Below are 15,266 nucleotides of genomic sequence, written 5' to 3'. Positions count from 1 at the left end.
CATACTGCAGGACTGTCCCTGTACCCCAGCACTGTCCCCAAACCCCAGCACTGTCCCCCTGTCTCCAAACCCCAGCACTGTCCCCAAACCCCAGCACTGTCCCCCTGTCCCCAAACCCCAGCACTGTCCCCAAAGTCCAGCACTGTCCCCCTGTCCCCAAACCCCAGCACTGTCCCCAAACCCCAGCAGTGTCCCCGTCTCCAAACCCCAGCACTGTCCCCAAACTCCAGCAGTGTCCCCTGTCCCCAAACCCCAGCACTGTCCCCCATCCCCAAACCCCAGCGCTGTCCCCGTCCCCAGCGCTGTCCCCCGTCCGCCCCGTGCCCCGGACTGTCCGGCGGCGCCGTCCCCGCGCCCCAGACCAGCTCCGCCGCCCCGGCCCCCCCCGCCCTGCCCTGCCCTGCCCCGCACCCCGGGGCCCCTCCGCACCGCACCGCACCGCGGCCGCGGGCCCGAGCGCGGCGGGACGGGACGGGGCGGGGCGGGGGGGGGGGGGGGAGGCGCGCGGGGTCCCGGGGCGGCGGCGGCGGCGGGAGCGCGCGCGGCGGCGGGGGCGGGGGCGGCGGGAGCGCGCGGCGCGCCCTCGCCCGGGGCCGGAGCCGGAGCCGGAGCCGGGAGCCGGGAGCGCGGCGCGGCCCCGCGAGGCGGAGCCCGGGAACGCGGCGGTGGCGGCGGCGGCGGCGGCTCCGCGCCGCAAACTTTCCCGGAGCGGCCGGCGCGGGGCCATGGGCCGCGGCCCGCGCTGAGCACCATGATCGCCGCCGCCCGCTGCTGCCTCTGCACCGGGCTGCTCCTGGCCGCCCTCTGCCCCGCCGCCGCCGCCGAAGGTGGGTCCCGGGGGCACCGGGGACACCGGATCTCCCCCCCCCCCTTCCTTCCCCCCCACCCCCTTCCCGGGCGGCAGCGGGACTTGTGGAACAAAGTTGAGCGCGGGGGAGGGAGCGGGGGCACCGGCGGCTGCTCGGTTTGGGCAGGGGGGTCCCCGGGGGGGGGGAGTCCCGCAAACCCGGGGAGGGTGTGGGGGGGAGGCCGCACCCCCCCGCTTCCAACGGGGGCGAGGGGGGGGGGGAGCGAGGCCCGGTCCGTCCCCCCCCCCCCCCCCCCCCCCCCGGCTGCCGGTTGCCATCGGCGCGGCCGGGACGGGACGGGCCGGGACGGGACGGGACGGGAGGGGGAGGTTTTGTGTGTGTGTGTGTGTGTGTGTGTGTCCCACACGCCCCGGGGGGGTCTCGGGGTGCGGAGCCGCTCTGCCACCCGCGTTCCCGAGGTGCCGCACCCTGCCCGGCCCGGCGAGGCCACGGGGCGACGGGCCCCGACCCGGACCCGGGGTCCTGGCACGGCCAAGGGGGGGGGGGGTGTCCCGTCCCGTCCTGTCCCGTCCCGGTGGCAGCGGGCTCGGCCGCCCCCTCGACGCCGCGGGCACGTGGGCCGGAGGGCGTCGAGGGGGGGGGCGCGGGCGGGAGGCGGCGGGAGGCACCGGGCCCCCGCGGCCGCCCTTCGCCCCGGCGGCGCCCGTCGCTGGGCCTTGAGCTTTGGCCCGGCGGCGCGGGGAGGCCTCGGCGGCGAGACGGGGGCAGGTGGCCGCCGCGGGCAGCTGCCGGGCCACGGGCGCTGTCACTCAGCCGCGGCGCGGGGACGGCGGCGGGTCCCCACCGCCACCGCCACCACCGCTGCCACCGTGCCTCAGTTTCCCCACGGCGGAGGGGGGCTGAGGGGGACGGTGGCGGGGGGCCGCGCTCGGGCAGGAGGCCCAGGCCGGACCCCCCCCCCCCCGGGCCGGGCGGTCACTAGGAGATAGTGGTGGCCATGCCAGGCCGGGCAGCGGGGAAACCGAGGCACGGCGGCGGCAGTGGCGGTGGGGCGGCCGCGGCCTTGCCAGCCCCGGCGTCAGCCGCTCGCTCCCCAAACACGCCCGACCTGAAAAGGCGGTTCCTGCCGGGCCGCCGCCGCCGCGGCCGGGGGGCCCCGTGCCACCCCGCCGGCCGTGACTCACCCGCCCGGCCCAGGGCGGGCACCCGTGACACGACGGCGCCAGGTCTCAGCTCGCCCCCGGCGCCGCTGGTTTTGGTGGTTGGGGGGCGGCGGGGGGGGTAGTCCCCCAAGCTGTTCCCCCCCTCCCCACCCCACACACACACACACACACACACACACACACACACACACCCCAATCCCCGCGGCCGCGGTGCCGGAGCAGGAACCCTGCTTGTTCGGGGAGGGGGCTGGCGGCCCCCGGCGAGGCCGTCCGGGGGCTCCCGGCATCCGCCGCCGCGCAACAATCGGGTCTTGTCTCGGCGCTCCCCCCCTCCCGCCGGCGTGGGCAGAGCCTTCCCTCTCCCGCCCGGCCCCCGGCGAATCCCGGGATTCGCGGGAACGCCGGCACGGGGAGGCCGGGGGCTCCCCGACGCCAACCCCAGCCCGGCCCCCGCCAGCCCCACCGGGGCTCGGGCGTGCGCCGGAGCAGCCTCCCGCCCTGCCGTTCCCACCTCCCCGAGCCGGTTTCCCAGCCCGGCCCCGGGGCAGTGCCGGGGGCCACCCCAGGGTGCCGTCGCCCCAGGGTATCCCTGGGCCTGGGCCGCCCTGCACGGCACCAGGGACGCGGGAAGGGGCCGGAGGCGCGAGGGCGCTCGGCCGCGTGCCTCCGGGGTCATCCCGCCTGCCCCGCGCCGGAGGAGCGGCGGTGCCGGAAACCCATAGGAAGCTGTTGGAAGCTGCTCCGGAGATCCCTGGCGGCGGGAGCCTCCGCGGCATTTCCTGCGGAGGCCGGCGCTCCCAGCTCGGGTTCCCGCGGGGCCGCTTGGGGGGTGTCCCGTCCCGTGTCCCCCCCCACTCCCGGCAGCGGTGCCGGCGCCGCGCTGACGTCCCGCTCCGTCCCCGCAGTGTGCACCGGCACCGACATGAAGCTGCTGCGTCCCTCCAGCCCCGAGAGCCACTACGAGACGCTGCGGCACCTCTACCAGGGCTGCCGCGTGGTGCAGGGCAACCTGGAGCTCACCTACCTGCCGCCCGACGCCGACACCGCCTTCCTCAAGGTGAGCGGCCCGCCGAGGCCCCGCGGCGGCGGTGGCACGGCTGGGACCGTGCCGGGGGCCCTCACGTGCCGTCCCCCCCCCCCCCGCCCCGTCCGCAGGACATCAAGGAGGTGCAGGGCTACGTGCTCATCGCCGAGAACCAGGTGAGCCGCCTCGAGCTGCGCAGCCTGCGCATCATCCGCGGCACGCAGCTCTTCGAGGAGCGCTACGCCCTGGCCGTGCTGGGCAACGCCGGCCCCGCCGGCACGCCGGGCCTCCGCCAGCTCGGCATGAGGCACCTCACAGGTGGGCGCCCGCTCCCGGGGCTGGGGGCTGGGGGGGGGGCCGGGTTGGGGTGGTGGTCCCTGCTTGGGGCTGCACGTCCCTGCCTGGGGCTGGGTGTCCCCATGGGGCTGCCAGTCCCCTTTGGTCCCTGCCCAGGGCTGGGTGTCCCTGCGGAGCTGCTGGTCCCCACTTGGGGCTGGGTATCCCCGTTGGCCCCTGCCCAGGGATGGGTTTCCCCGTGGGGCTGGCAGTCCCCCCGTGGTCCCTACCCAGGGCTGGGTGTCTCCACGAAGCTGCTGGTCCCTGCTGGTCCCTGCCTAGGGATGGGTTTCCCCGTGGAGCTGGCAGTCCCCCCGTGGTCCTTGCCCGGGACTGGGTGTCCCCACAAAGATGCTGGTCCCTGCTGGTCCCTGCCCAGGGATGGGTTTCCCCTTGGGGCTGGGTGTCCCCTCTGGTCCCTGCCCAGGGCTGGGTGTCCCCACAAAGGTGCTGATCCCTGCCCAGGGATGGGTTTCCCCGTGGGGCTGGCAGTCCCCCCGTGGTCCCTGCCCAGGGCTGGGTGTCCCCACAAAGGTGCTGATCCCTGCCCAGGGATGGGTTTCCCCACGGGGCTGGGTGTCCCCTCTGGTCCCTGCCCAGGGCTGGGCGTCCCCACAAAGATGCTGGTCCCTGCTGGTCCCTGCCCAGGGATGGGTTTCCCCATGGGGCTGGGTGTCCCCTTTGATCCCTGCCCAGGACTAGGTGTCCCCATGAAGCTGCTGGTCCCTGCTGGTCCCTGCCCAGGGATGGGTTTCCCCACGGGGCTGGGTTTCCCCATGGGGCTGGGTGTCCCATCTGGTCCCTGCCCGGGGCTGGGCATCCCCACGGGGCCGTGTGTCCCCAAGGGGCCGCCAGTCCCCCCAGCGGTCCCCGCGCGGGGCGGGCGCCGGGGCTGGGGCCGGGCGCTGACGCCGGCGGCGGTGCCCGCGCAGAGATCCTGAAGGGCGGGGTGCGCATCGCGAGGAACCCGCAGCTCTGCTTCCAGGAGACCATCCTCTGGGCCGACATCCTGCACCGGCACAACGAGCTCCGCGCCGAGACCCACGTGGAGAGCGCCCGCAGCCGCAGCTGTGAGCCCCGCGCGGGGGCCGGGCGGGGGGGGGGGCGCCCGGGGTTGGGGGGGGCAGGGGTCCTCCCTGCTGGGAGCCGCGGGGCGCCCGGGCGGGACGCGGGGGGGCCGCTCACGCTCCCCCGCCTCGGCTAGGTCCCGACTGCCGGCAGCTGTGCGCGGAGGGGCACTGCTGGGGCGACGGGCCACAGGACTGCCAGACGCGTGAGTACGGCGCCCGGAGCCAACCCTGGCTGCGGGGACCCCCGAAATCCCTGCCCCTGGGACCCCCCCCACACTCGGCTGACCCAAATCCTTGCCCTGTGCACCCCCAAAAATCCCTGCCTTGGGGGTTCCCGCTTGCCTCCACAAATCTCTGCCCCAGAGACTCCCAAATCCCCTGCCCTGGATTCCCCCCCCCACAAATCCCTGCTCCATAAATGCCCCATCTATCCCCCAAAGCCTTCAGGGACCCCCCACTGATCCCTGCCCCCAGGTCGCCGTCCCCCCCCCCCCGGGTCCCTGTCCGCCCAGCTCCGACGTGGTGGGTCCGGCTCCGGGGCTCAGGCAGGCCGGCAGCCAGGTCGAGGCTGGGGTGGGGGATCCAGCCCTACGGCCTCAACTCCCGGCGAGGGGCGGAGGGCCCCCAGCGTCCCCCCCCCTCTCGCTGGGGGGGAGCCCGAGGGGGGGGGGTCCCCGTCCCCACCGTGTCCTTCTTCTCCCCCCCTAGTGACCAACAGCATCTGCCACGGGTGCCCCCGGTGCAAGGGCACGAAGCCGACGGACTGCTGCCACGAGCAGTGTGCCGCGGGCTGCACCGGCCCCAAGCACTCCGACTGCCTGGTGGGCACCGGGGCCGGGGGGGGGGGGCAGGGGGGGCTCCCGGGGGTCCCTGGGGGCAAGGGGCTGCCGCAAAAGGTCTCACCGCAGCCGCTCGCGCCCCAGGCTTGCCTGAACTTCAACCGGAGCGGGATCTGCGAGCTGCACTGCCCCCAGCTCGTCATCTACAACTCGGACACCTTCGAGTCGGTGCCCAACCGCGACGGGCGCTACACCTTCGGCGCCAGCTGCGTGAGCCAGTGCCCCTGTGAGTAGCGCGCCGGCCCGGGCGCCGCGCACGCAGCCGCGCTGGCCCCCCCCCCCCCGTCCTGACCGCCCTAACGTGCCGCGCTGCCCTAGATAACTACCTGGCGACGGAGGTGGGCTCCTGCACGCTCGTGTGCCCCCAGAACAGCCAGGAGGTGACCGTCAACAACGTGCAGATGTGCGAGAAGTGCAGCAAGCCCTGCCCGGAAGGTAAACGGCCCGCGGGGCGCCCAGGCGCGGCTCGGGGGGGGGGGGGGACGGCCCCGCTGCTCTGCCTGCTTTAACCTGGGGGGGCTGTAGGCTCCCTGGGGGGTGCGGGGAGTCCCCGGGGGTCCCAGCAGTGCTGGGGAGGTTCCCCGGGTCCCTGCAGCACCCAGCGCTGGGCCCTCCAGGCAGGAGCAGGGATTTGGCGTTGCCGGGGGGGGGGGGGGGGTGTCCCCCATGCCGGGGTGTCCTGGCCCCCCCCACCCAGCCCTGCTCTGCCCGCAGTGTGCTACGGGCTGGGCGTGGATTTCCTCAAGGGTGTCCGGGCCGTGAACGCCTCCAACATCCAGCACTTTGCCGGCTGCACCAAGATCTTCGGCAGCCTGGTCTTCCTGCCCGAGACCTTCGCCGGGTAAGCGCCCCGCGCCCCGCCATGCCTCCCCGCGGGGACTGCCGGGACCCGCACCGGGACCTGCCCCCCTTCAACCTCCGTCCCGTCTCTGCCAGGGATCCCAGCACCAACACAGCCCCCTTGGACCCCAAGCTGCTCTGGACCTTCGAGAGCCTGGAGGAGCTGACGGGTGAGAGCGCCGGCGCCGGGCACAGGAGCCGCCCGGGACGGGGCAAACGCCCTGGGCGGGCTCAAGGACGCCTCGCCGCGCCGTGATGCCGCTCTGCTCCCCGCAGGTTTCCTGTACATCGCGGCCTGGCCCCCGAACCTGCCGGACCTGCGCGTCTTCCAAAACCTGCGCATCATCCGGGGCCGCGTGCTGCACAAGTGAGCGGGCACGGGGCCGCGCGGGCACGGGGAGCGAGTGCGCGCACGCGCGTGTGCAGCCGTGCCCGGCCGTGCCCGCTCACCCGGCCCGTGTCTCGCAGCGGCGCCTACTCGCTGACGCTGCAGGACCTGGCCGTGACGGCGCTGGGGCTCCGCTCGCTGCAGGAGATCAGCAGCGGGATGGTGCTCGTCCACCACAACCCCCAGCTCTGCTTCCTCCAGAAGGTGCCCTGGGACAGCATCTTCCGCAACCCCCGCCAGCGCCTTTTCCAGACCCACAACAAGCCCCCGGAGCAGTGCGGTAAGGGGGCTGCCCTGCCTCCACCACATCCCCTCCGCGCTGCTGGCACCCAGCCCCCGGGGACAGGGACGGGGACGGGGACGAGCCAGCAGCCCCGCGGCCCCGGGCACTAACGGTGCCCCCCTCCAGAGAGCGAGGGGCTGGTTTGCTTCCAGCTCTGCGCCAACGGCTACTGCTGGGGCCCCGGCCCGACCCAGTGCGTGGCCTGCGAGCGGTTCCTGCGCGGCCAGGAGTGCGTCGCCTCCTGCAACCTCCTGGACGGGTGAGCGCAGGGCTCGGCCCAGCCGGTGGGGAGGGCGGCAGGTCCCCTTCCACCCCCCCCCCCGTTGCAGAGCGGGGGGGGGCCGGGCTGGGGCCGCAGGAGCCGTTCCTCGCGCAGACCCCACGGCGCTCACTCCCGTCTCCCCACAGAGCCGTCCGGGAACATGCCAACGGGACGCGGTGCCTCCCCTGCCACCCCGAGTGCCAGCCCCAGAACGGCACCGAGACCTGCTTCGGCTCGGTGAGGACGCGGGCACGGGCTGGGGGTATCCGCCGCGCAGGGAGGGGCGGCCCCGGCCCCCTCCCCGGACGCCGGGGTCCCTCACCGCCCCTTCGCGCAGGAGGCGGACCAGTGCGTGGCCTGCGCCCACTACAAGGACGCCCAGAACTGCGTGCGCAAGTGCCCGAGCGGGGTGAAGGCCGACGCTTCCTTCGTGCCCATCTGGAAGTACCCGGACGAAGACGGCGTCTGCCAGTTCTGCCCCACCAACTGCACCCACTCGTGAGTCCGGGGCCGGCCGAATGCGGGGCACGGGCAGGGGGGGCACCGGCGGCTGCTCACGAGGGGCCCTCTGTGTCCCCAGGTGCACAATTCGGGACGAGGACGGCTGCCCCATGGACCAGAAGCCAAGGTACGTGCCCACCTACCCTCAACCCCACATCCCCCCCACTTTTTGGGTGCTCGTCCAGCCAGGAACCCGCCCCAAATGGGGCAGCAGCACAAACAGCACCGTGTCCCCAGGCACCATCCTGGTGCCAGGGAATGGGGCAGGCCGGGCTGCCCCTGTGTCCCCGTCCCCCCTGTCACCTGCTGTCCTGCAGCCAGGTGACGTCCATCATCGCCGGCGTGGTGGGGGCCCTGCTGGTCGTCGTCCTCCTGCTCATCACCGTCGTCTGCGTCAAGCGCCGGCGGCAGCAGGAGAGGAAGCACACCATGCGGCGGCTGCTGCAGGAGACGGAGGTGGGGCGCGCGCGGAGCCGGAGCCTGCGGCTCTCCCGGGGCCGAGGTGGCCTGACCCTGGGACGGTCGGATTTGGGCGCTGCGGGGAGCCCAGCACCAGCATCCCTCACCCGTCTGTGCCCCCGCAGCTGGTGGAGCCGCTGACGCCCAGCGGGGCCCTGCCCAACCAGGCCCAGATGCGGATCCTCAAGGAGACGGAGCTCAAGAAAGTGAAGGTTTTGGGCTCCGGCGCCTTCGGCACCGTCTACAAGGTGAGGGGCAGGTGGCACCGCCAGGTGGGCTGGGACCGTCCCTGCCTCCATCCCTGCTCCTCACCGGCTCCCCCCCTCCAGGGCATCTGGATCCCTGACGGGGAGAGCGTGAAGATCCCCGTGGCCATCAAGGTGTTGCGGGAGAACACGTCGCCCAAGGCCAACAAGGAGATCCTGGATGTGAGAGCACGCGCCCGGCAAGTGGGGTGGGCAGGGGCGGCGGCGACGTCCTCGCGGCCCCCCCACCCAGCCCGGTCTCCCCCGCTTGCCCGCAGGAGGCCTACGTGATGGCGGGGGTGGGCAGCCCCTACGTGTCCCGGCTGCTGGGCATCTGCCTCACCTCCACGGTGCAGCTGGTGACGCAGCTGATGCCCTACGGCTGCCTCCTGGACTACGTGCGGGAGAACAAGGACCGCATCGGCTCCCAGGACCTGCTCAACTGGTGTGTGCAGATCGCCAAGGTAGGACGGGGGGGGGATCCAGAGGGACCCAGTGGGGTGGTGGGGGGGACGCGGGGCGGGCGCTGGGGCCAGCCTGACGCCTGCCGCCCCCAGGGGATGAGCTACCTGGAGGAGGTGCGGCTGGTGCACCGGGACCTGGCCGCTCGCAACGTCCTCGTCAAGAGCCCCAACCACGTCAAAATCACCGACTTCGGGCTGGCCCGGCTGCTCGACATCGACGAGACCGAGTACCACGCCGACGGCGGCAAGGTGGGGCCTGGGAACCGTGTCGCCCCTGGGGCTGTGTCCCCTGGGGACGGCCAGACCTCCCGCTCACCTCTCTCTGTCCGCCCAGGTCCCCATCAAGTGGATGGCGCTGGAGTCCATCCTCCGCCGGCGGTTCACGCACCAGAGCGACGTCTGGAGCTACGGTACGTCGGGGCGGCCCCAGCCCTGGGCACGGCGCCGAGGGCGGCGCATCGGGGGGGCCAAGGGCATCGCTCACCCCCGGCCTTCCTCCCGGCAGGCGTCACCGTGTGGGAGCTGATGACGTTTGGGGCGAAGCCGTACGACGGGATCCCTGCCCGGGAGATCCCCGACCTGCTGGAGAAGGGCGAGAGGCTGCCGCAGCCGCCCATCTGCACCATCGACGTCTACATGATCATGGTGAAATGTACGGGGAGGGGGGGGACATGGCCCGGGGCCAAGGGACGAGGCGCCACGGGGACGCTCGTCCCGGCAGGGAGGGGACAGCGCCTGGGAGCACTGTGCCCCTGGCCCTCACGGCACCCGGTTCTGCCCTAGGCTGGATGATCGACTCCGAGTGCCGGCCCAAGTTTCGGGAGCTGGTCACCGAGTTCTCCCGCATGGCCCGGGACCCCCAGCGCTTCGTGGTCATCCAGGTATGTGAGTCCTCAGGGGTCCTGCCCCTCACCGGTGCCTTGGGGCTGGGCGCAGGCACCGACTGCCTCCCTCGCCCCCCCAGAACGACATGATCGGGCTGCCCAGCTCCATCGACAGCACCTTCTACCGGGCCCTGCTCGAGGAGGAGGACATGGACAACCTGGTGGACGCCGAGGAGTACCTGGTCCCTCACCAGGGCTTCTTCAGCGCCGAGACCGCCACCACCTACCGCAGCCGCATCTCCTCCACGCGGGTACGCGCTCCCTCGCTGGGCAGGGCCAGGCGCCGGCGCGGGGACGGGCCGGGCCGGCCGGAGCCCGTGTTCCTGGCAGAGGGTTTGGATAACCTGGTGCCAACGTTGCTGGGGCACCTCTGGCGCACAAGGGCGCGAGCCAGGGCCAGGCAAGGCCGCAGCCGTGTCCGCGCCGGGGGAACGCTGGGTGCAAAGTCCCTCACGCTGCCCGGGGGGGGGGGGGCCCAGCCCCTCTGCGGACCCCGGGAAGGGACTCAGCGCCGTGGCCTGGCCTGTAACAGCCTCGGCCCTTGCGCCGTGCCTGACCCTGTACCCTGTCCCGCACCCAGAGCGCCGCGGAGAGCCCGGCGGATGCAGAGAGCGAGGACTTGGCCGCCTTCCCTTTCCCGCCTCAGAGCCTGGCGGAGGCACCGGAGGGCCCCGCTCCAGAGGCGCTGGAGGGGGACGCCGCGGCCAAGGCAGCCTTGCAGAGCCCGCCGGCGCGGGAGCCCAGCACCCCGCAGCGCTACAGCGAGGACCCCACGGGGCTGTCGAGCAACGAGAACGAGGGGCTGGAAACGGACGGCTTCGCCCCGCTGGCCCCCTGCGCCGCCGTGCCGGGTAGGAAGGGGTGGGAGGGGGCGGCTGAGGGCTCCTCCGGGGGCTGCCGCACGCGCGCGCGTTGGGCCGGCCCCTGACGCGCCCCCTCGTCCCCGCAGAGTACGTGAACCAGGCCGGGGAGCCCCGGTCCCCTCCCCGGCACCCCCGAGCGCCGCCGTCCCCGCCGGACAAGCCCAAGGGCCACCAGGGCAAGAACGGGCTCATCAAGGAACCAAAGCACCCCTTCGCGGGGCCCTTCGGCCACGCCGTGGAGAACCCCGAGTACCTGGCGCCCCCCGGCCCACCCGGCCCCGGCCCCTTCAGCCAGGCCTTCGACAACCCCTACTACTGGAACCAGGACCCCTCCAAGGCCGGCGGCCCCGAGGCCGGCGCGACGCCCACGGCCGAGAACCCCGAGTACCTCGGCCTCGCCGACGCCGTCGCGCGGCCCGCGGACGCGGCCGTGTAGGGCCGGCCCGCGGAGACACCCCTTCACCGAGGCAGCTTGGGGAGGGACGGCGCGCGGCGGACGCGGAGCCAGGCTGGCGGCCGTCCCCTCTCCCCGGGGGTGTCCGCAGCGGGGCTGGCAGAGCCCGGGACCTGCGGGACAGAGCGCGGCAGCGCGTGCGGGGTCGCTCCGGGCCGGACGCTGCTCCCGAACCCCTGCGGAGCCGGATGCTGGCAGCAGAAAGCCGAACGCCCCGCATGAGCTGGGCTGCTCGGGGGACACAGCTCAGGCTGCGAAGGGGAGCAGCGCAGGCAGCTCTGCCCCGCAGCCAGCCGCACTCTGGCACAGCCTTCCCTCGCCGCCTGCGAGCGCCAGGCTCAAAAGCCTCCGACCATCCTGGGAGCAGAGTCCGGACACCACGGGGCAGAGTGGTCGTGCCCAGAGAAGGACAAGGGAAGCCAGAGGCAGCAACGCCCCGGGAGCTGCTTACCGACCTCTGCGGGGGCTCCGGAGACGCCTCTGCCGCCAGGATCCGGCGCTCGCAGCACCACCAGCCAGGGAGCGAGACCCAGGAGGAGCCGGCCGGACACGCACGCCTCCTCGCCGCTGTGCTATTTATTGCTGTTTTCAGCACCTGCCGCCACTTCTCTCCCCGGCCCCGTCGGGCTCCACATCAAGCTAACGGCGCGCAGCCCTCGTCACCCTGCCCCGGCAGCAGCCCAAAGACTTCTCTGTTACCACTCGCATCTTCAGACCCGTCCCAGCCTGGTCCTGTCCGCGCCAGGAACCTCGCTCGCATCCCCCTCCCCACCCCGGAGCCCGAGCCGCACCGGGACACACAGACTTGCACTGAGACCAGGGTGACGCAGCCGCCAGGCCTCCGCGTCGGCCCAGGCACCTGCTGGATCGTTTTGAAGCCGACTGTATCACACCTAGATGTATATTTGATAATTGTACATTGTTTTTCTACTTCGCTTGTCTGCCTGGTTCCCATTCTCCAGCGTCTGCTCTCTCCCGTCAGCAGCTGACCCGGGGCTAGGGAGCCGCCTCCGTCTCCCAGGGACCAGTGTTTCCCTTCCTTCCCGGCCCCACTGGGCTCGGCTCCCACCCACGGAGGTAAGAGAGGGCAGGACTCACTTACCAGGAAGGTAAAAACCTTAAACCCGCCTGGCTGCTGGCCAAGGCGAGGGCAGGTGGGCGACAGGGCCTGACCTAACCCTGCTTTCGCGCCTTGGTACCCGCGTCCCGCCCCCCCCTCCCCCCCCGAGGGACGCGTACGAAGGAGGGCCGCGTCTTCCTCTGTCCTTTATTCAGCACCGGGCCATCGGGTTTATACACAGTATAGAATAAATAGGGCGCCCCACCCTCCACTCGGCGCACGGGCTCCACGCCAGGGGAGCGGCACCGCCACCGGCCCCCCGCACCGGCGCTCCCCCGGCACAGCCACGCTCCCCCCCCCCCCCCCCCCCCCGGGCTCGGCTGCCCCGTGGCGAAGGGCAGAGTCACAACAGGCGGAAAGCGAGAGCCGAGCACGAGAGCCTGAGAAAGGGGAGGAGGGGGAAGCTGGCGGCCGTTAGATAAACCTCGCGGCGGCTCTGGGGCCAGAGCCAAGCAGGGGTTCCCATGCCCAGGCCCGGCAGCCAGGCCCTGCTGCCTTCACACCAGTTTAAACAGTGACAGGAGGGACTTACTTTAATCATTAACGAATTGTGCCAAAGTTTACGGAAAGTGTTTTTCCTCTGCATTAACCTCCTGGAAGGTCTGAACCTGCAGAGTCCCCTGCGTACGCCGGGCTTGGCTCCCCCGAGGGCTGGGCAGAGCGCTCACGGGCCCCGCGGCGCGGGGGGCACCCGAGGGTTTGTTGAACTCCCCCAAAACTCCAGCAGTTGCGGGAGGAAAGTCCCTACACCCACCCTGCCGGGCACTCGAAGGAGCCCAAGCCCGGAGAGAGGAAAGGGGACGGCGAAGGCAGGCAGGGAAGCGCTCTCCCTGCCCCGGGGGAGCCGAGCAGTACCATGGTTACACCCGTCAGCGGGCCGGGACTGGGGGGGGACGTGCCACCCCGGGGCTGCGCCGGGTTACAGCCACGCGGCCGCCTCAGCTGCCCCCGGCGCCTCCAGCAGCCTGGATCCAGCACCAGCAAGAGCCGGGATCTTGGCTGCCGCGGCGGCCACACCGGGCAGTGGCCTTCCCCGGGAGGCTCCTCACGCGCCTGCGTCCCCCCCGACGTCCCCAGCCGTGCAGGGAGCTAACGGAGGCGGAGAGGAGCGAAGCACGGGGGTGCCGAGGGGGGCACGGGCTGGCCAGCAGGCGCCGGGAGATCCCGGCTCAGCACAGGGACGCAGCCAGGGCTACAGGATGACGCACGGCGGGCGGCTGTTGGTGATTTTCTCGAGCGGTTCCCCATTCCTCGCTCTGCGAATCGCTTCGATCAGCTGAGGAGACAGAGGGGAAGGGGTGGCGCTCAGCGGCCAGCCTGCGTCGCGGGGGGACGCTTCGCGGGGGGGACGCACCGGTCGGCAGCACTCAAACGTAACAAGGGTGAAGGTGAGACAGCGCCCTGGGCCCGAAACATGGCCGACACCTAACAGCCGGGCTGAAGGGACAGGAGAGGAGCCCCAGGAACCTTCCCCGCTTCCCCTGCGCGAGCAGCAGCTCGGGCTCACGCTCGGAGCGGCCGCTGCCGGGGGAGGCAGGTGGGATTGAAGCGTGGCGGGGCCGCGAGGCTTCCCCACCCTCCGAGCTCTGCAGAACTCGCGGGTGATGAAATGGAGACGCTGAGAAGCCTCAGAGGGAAAAACCAGTCACGGGAGACCTTGCTGCAGAAACCAGCCTCCCTCTAGGGCCCGTCGAACCCGGCTGACGCAAGGACCTCGCTGGGCCCCGGTACTTACATCCTTCTCGTAGGGAAAGCCTCCGTTCTCCAGCTTGGAGAAGACCAGCTGCCCATTGATTTCAATCTCAAAGGCACCTTAAAAATACGCAGAGCGGAGCCGTAAGCCGCGCTGCTGCCCTGCACCATGCCGTTAAACCCCAGACCAGTCCCGCAATCATTCCTGTCGCAGCAACGAGCGTCTGAGAGGCAGAAACACGGCGGCTGGGTCCAGGTTATTTCCAGACCCGCCAGAACGTGCCCTGTGAAGCACGACTGGGCCAGCGGGCACACAGAGCAGGGGCAGCAGCCCCCAGAGAAATGTGGTGGCTTCTGCCCTGCTCCTGGCGGACCCACAGGCTCCCGAAAGCCTCTGCGTCCCCAAAGACGCCGGTGAGGGGCAGGGACAGCCCCTGCGACATGCACCTATCACGCAAGCGATGCACAAACTGCCCCAGGAGCCTTGATGCACGGCCCAAAATCACAGTCTCATCTTCACCGCGAGCTTTAAACCCGTTCAGCCCCTCCACTCTCCCCGCACGTTACCGGGGAACGGGGCTGAGAGACCCCAGACCGCCTTACCTGTGCCCCCGAGCCGGGACTCGATCTCGATGTCGGGGTACTCCTCCTTCACCGCGCTCGCCAGCTCCTGGTACGTGGGCTCGAAGCCGCAGGGCTCGCTGGGCACAGGGGGAGAAGCAGGTCAGGAACGGGGGCAAGGTAACGGGGGGGGGGGGCACCCGGCAGCACCCCTCACCCCACCACCCCCAGCACCCCCCTTCCAGCCCCCTCAACCAAAGGAGCCCCCCAGCACTGCCGGTACCCCCACACTCCCTCAGCCCCCCTATGTCCCCTCCCCAAATCCCTCCAACCTCTCCGCACCCCCTCAGCCCCCCCAAACCCCTCTGCGCTCCCCCCCCAGCCCTGAAAGGCCCCCCCCAAAACCCAGCCGCCTGCCCCCCCTCCGGCTCCTTTGCACCCTCCGACCCCCCGAAAAGCCTCGCAGCCCCCTGCACCCCCCTCCCCGCCCAGCTCCCCCAAACCACCCGGTTCCCGCCGCCCCCAGAGGCCCCGCCGCCGGCTCCAGCCCCCGGCAAAGACGGCCGCGGGCCCGGGCCGGGCGCAGGGCAGGGCCCGGCACTCACCAGTACTCCACCACGATGCGGACCCGGCGCTCGGGCTCAGCCCCGGCCGCCGCCTCGGCCTCGTCCCCGGCCTCGCCGCTCATCGCCGCCGGCTGCCCGCTGCCGGCTGCCGCTCGCTTCCGGGTGCTGCCCAACGTGACCGCGGCGCTTCCGGCCTCTCTGCCCCGCCACCTCGTCTGCTCCGCCCGCCCCCTGCCGCGCCCGCCCCCTGCCGGCGGGAGGAGCGCGCAGCAGAGGCGCCGCTGCCCGGCACCGACGGGGGCCCCGCGGGAGACCCATAGCGCCTGTGGGAGCCCTATAGCACCCGTGGGAGCCCCACGGCACCTATGGGAGCCCTATAGCACCCATGGGAGCCCCACAGCACCTATGGGAGCCCTACGGCACCCGTGGGAGCCCCATAGCAC

General features: G+C 72.5%; 2 protein-coding genes across 2 annotated transcripts; one reads left to right on the top strand and one right to left on the bottom strand.

Annotated features, from left to right (window-relative positions):
- The first annotated feature begins 656 nt into the window (after nucleotides 1-656).
- ERBB2 (erb-b2 receptor tyrosine kinase 2) lies at nucleotides 657-10,953 on the top strand. Its single transcript, XM_067311866.1, has 27 exons — nucleotides 657-827; nucleotides 2,878-3,029; nucleotides 3,128-3,314; nucleotides 4,265-4,402; nucleotides 4,537-4,605; nucleotides 5,111-5,223; nucleotides 5,326-5,467; nucleotides 5,560-5,676; nucleotides 5,956-6,082; nucleotides 6,178-6,251; nucleotides 6,358-6,448; nucleotides 6,550-6,749; nucleotides 6,879-7,011; nucleotides 7,161-7,251; nucleotides 7,352-7,512; nucleotides 7,595-7,642; nucleotides 7,833-7,971; nucleotides 8,100-8,222; nucleotides 8,304-8,402; nucleotides 8,498-8,683; nucleotides 8,777-8,932; nucleotides 9,018-9,093; nucleotides 9,189-9,335; nucleotides 9,467-9,564; nucleotides 9,648-9,818; nucleotides 10,148-10,418; nucleotides 10,517-10,953. The coding sequence occupies exons 1-27, from the start codon at nucleotides 752-754 to the stop codon at nucleotides 10,864-10,866; spliced, it is 3,735 nt and encodes a 1,244-aa protein (XP_067167967.1). The 5' UTR covers nucleotides 657-751; the 3' UTR covers nucleotides 10,867-10,953.
- Nucleotides 10,954-12,519: 1,566 nt separating this feature from the next.
- On the bottom strand, nucleotides 12,520-14,989 carry MIEN1 (migration and invasion enhancer 1). The gene is made up of 4 exons (XM_067311975.1): nucleotides 14,863-14,989; nucleotides 14,300-14,397; nucleotides 13,740-13,816; nucleotides 12,520-13,280 (listed from the first exon to the last, which is right to left on the bottom strand). Exons 1-4 carry the CDS (start codon nucleotides 14,943-14,945, stop codon nucleotides 13,197-13,199), a joined length of 342 nt encoding a protein of 113 aa, XP_067168076.1. The 5' UTR covers nucleotides 14,946-14,989; the 3' UTR covers nucleotides 12,520-13,196.
- Between the last annotated feature and the right edge of the window lie 277 nt (nucleotides 14,990-15,266).

This window comes from Apteryx mantelli, chromosome 28 (genome assembly GCF_036417845.1).
Source record: "Apteryx mantelli isolate bAptMan1 chromosome 28, bAptMan1.hap1, whole genome shotgun sequence".
Taxonomy (NCBI): Eukaryota; Metazoa; Chordata; class Aves; order Apterygiformes; family Apterygidae; genus Apteryx; species Apteryx mantelli.
The sequence above is the reverse complement of the archived record's forward strand: the minus strand, read 5'-3'. Positions and strand labels throughout refer to the sequence as shown.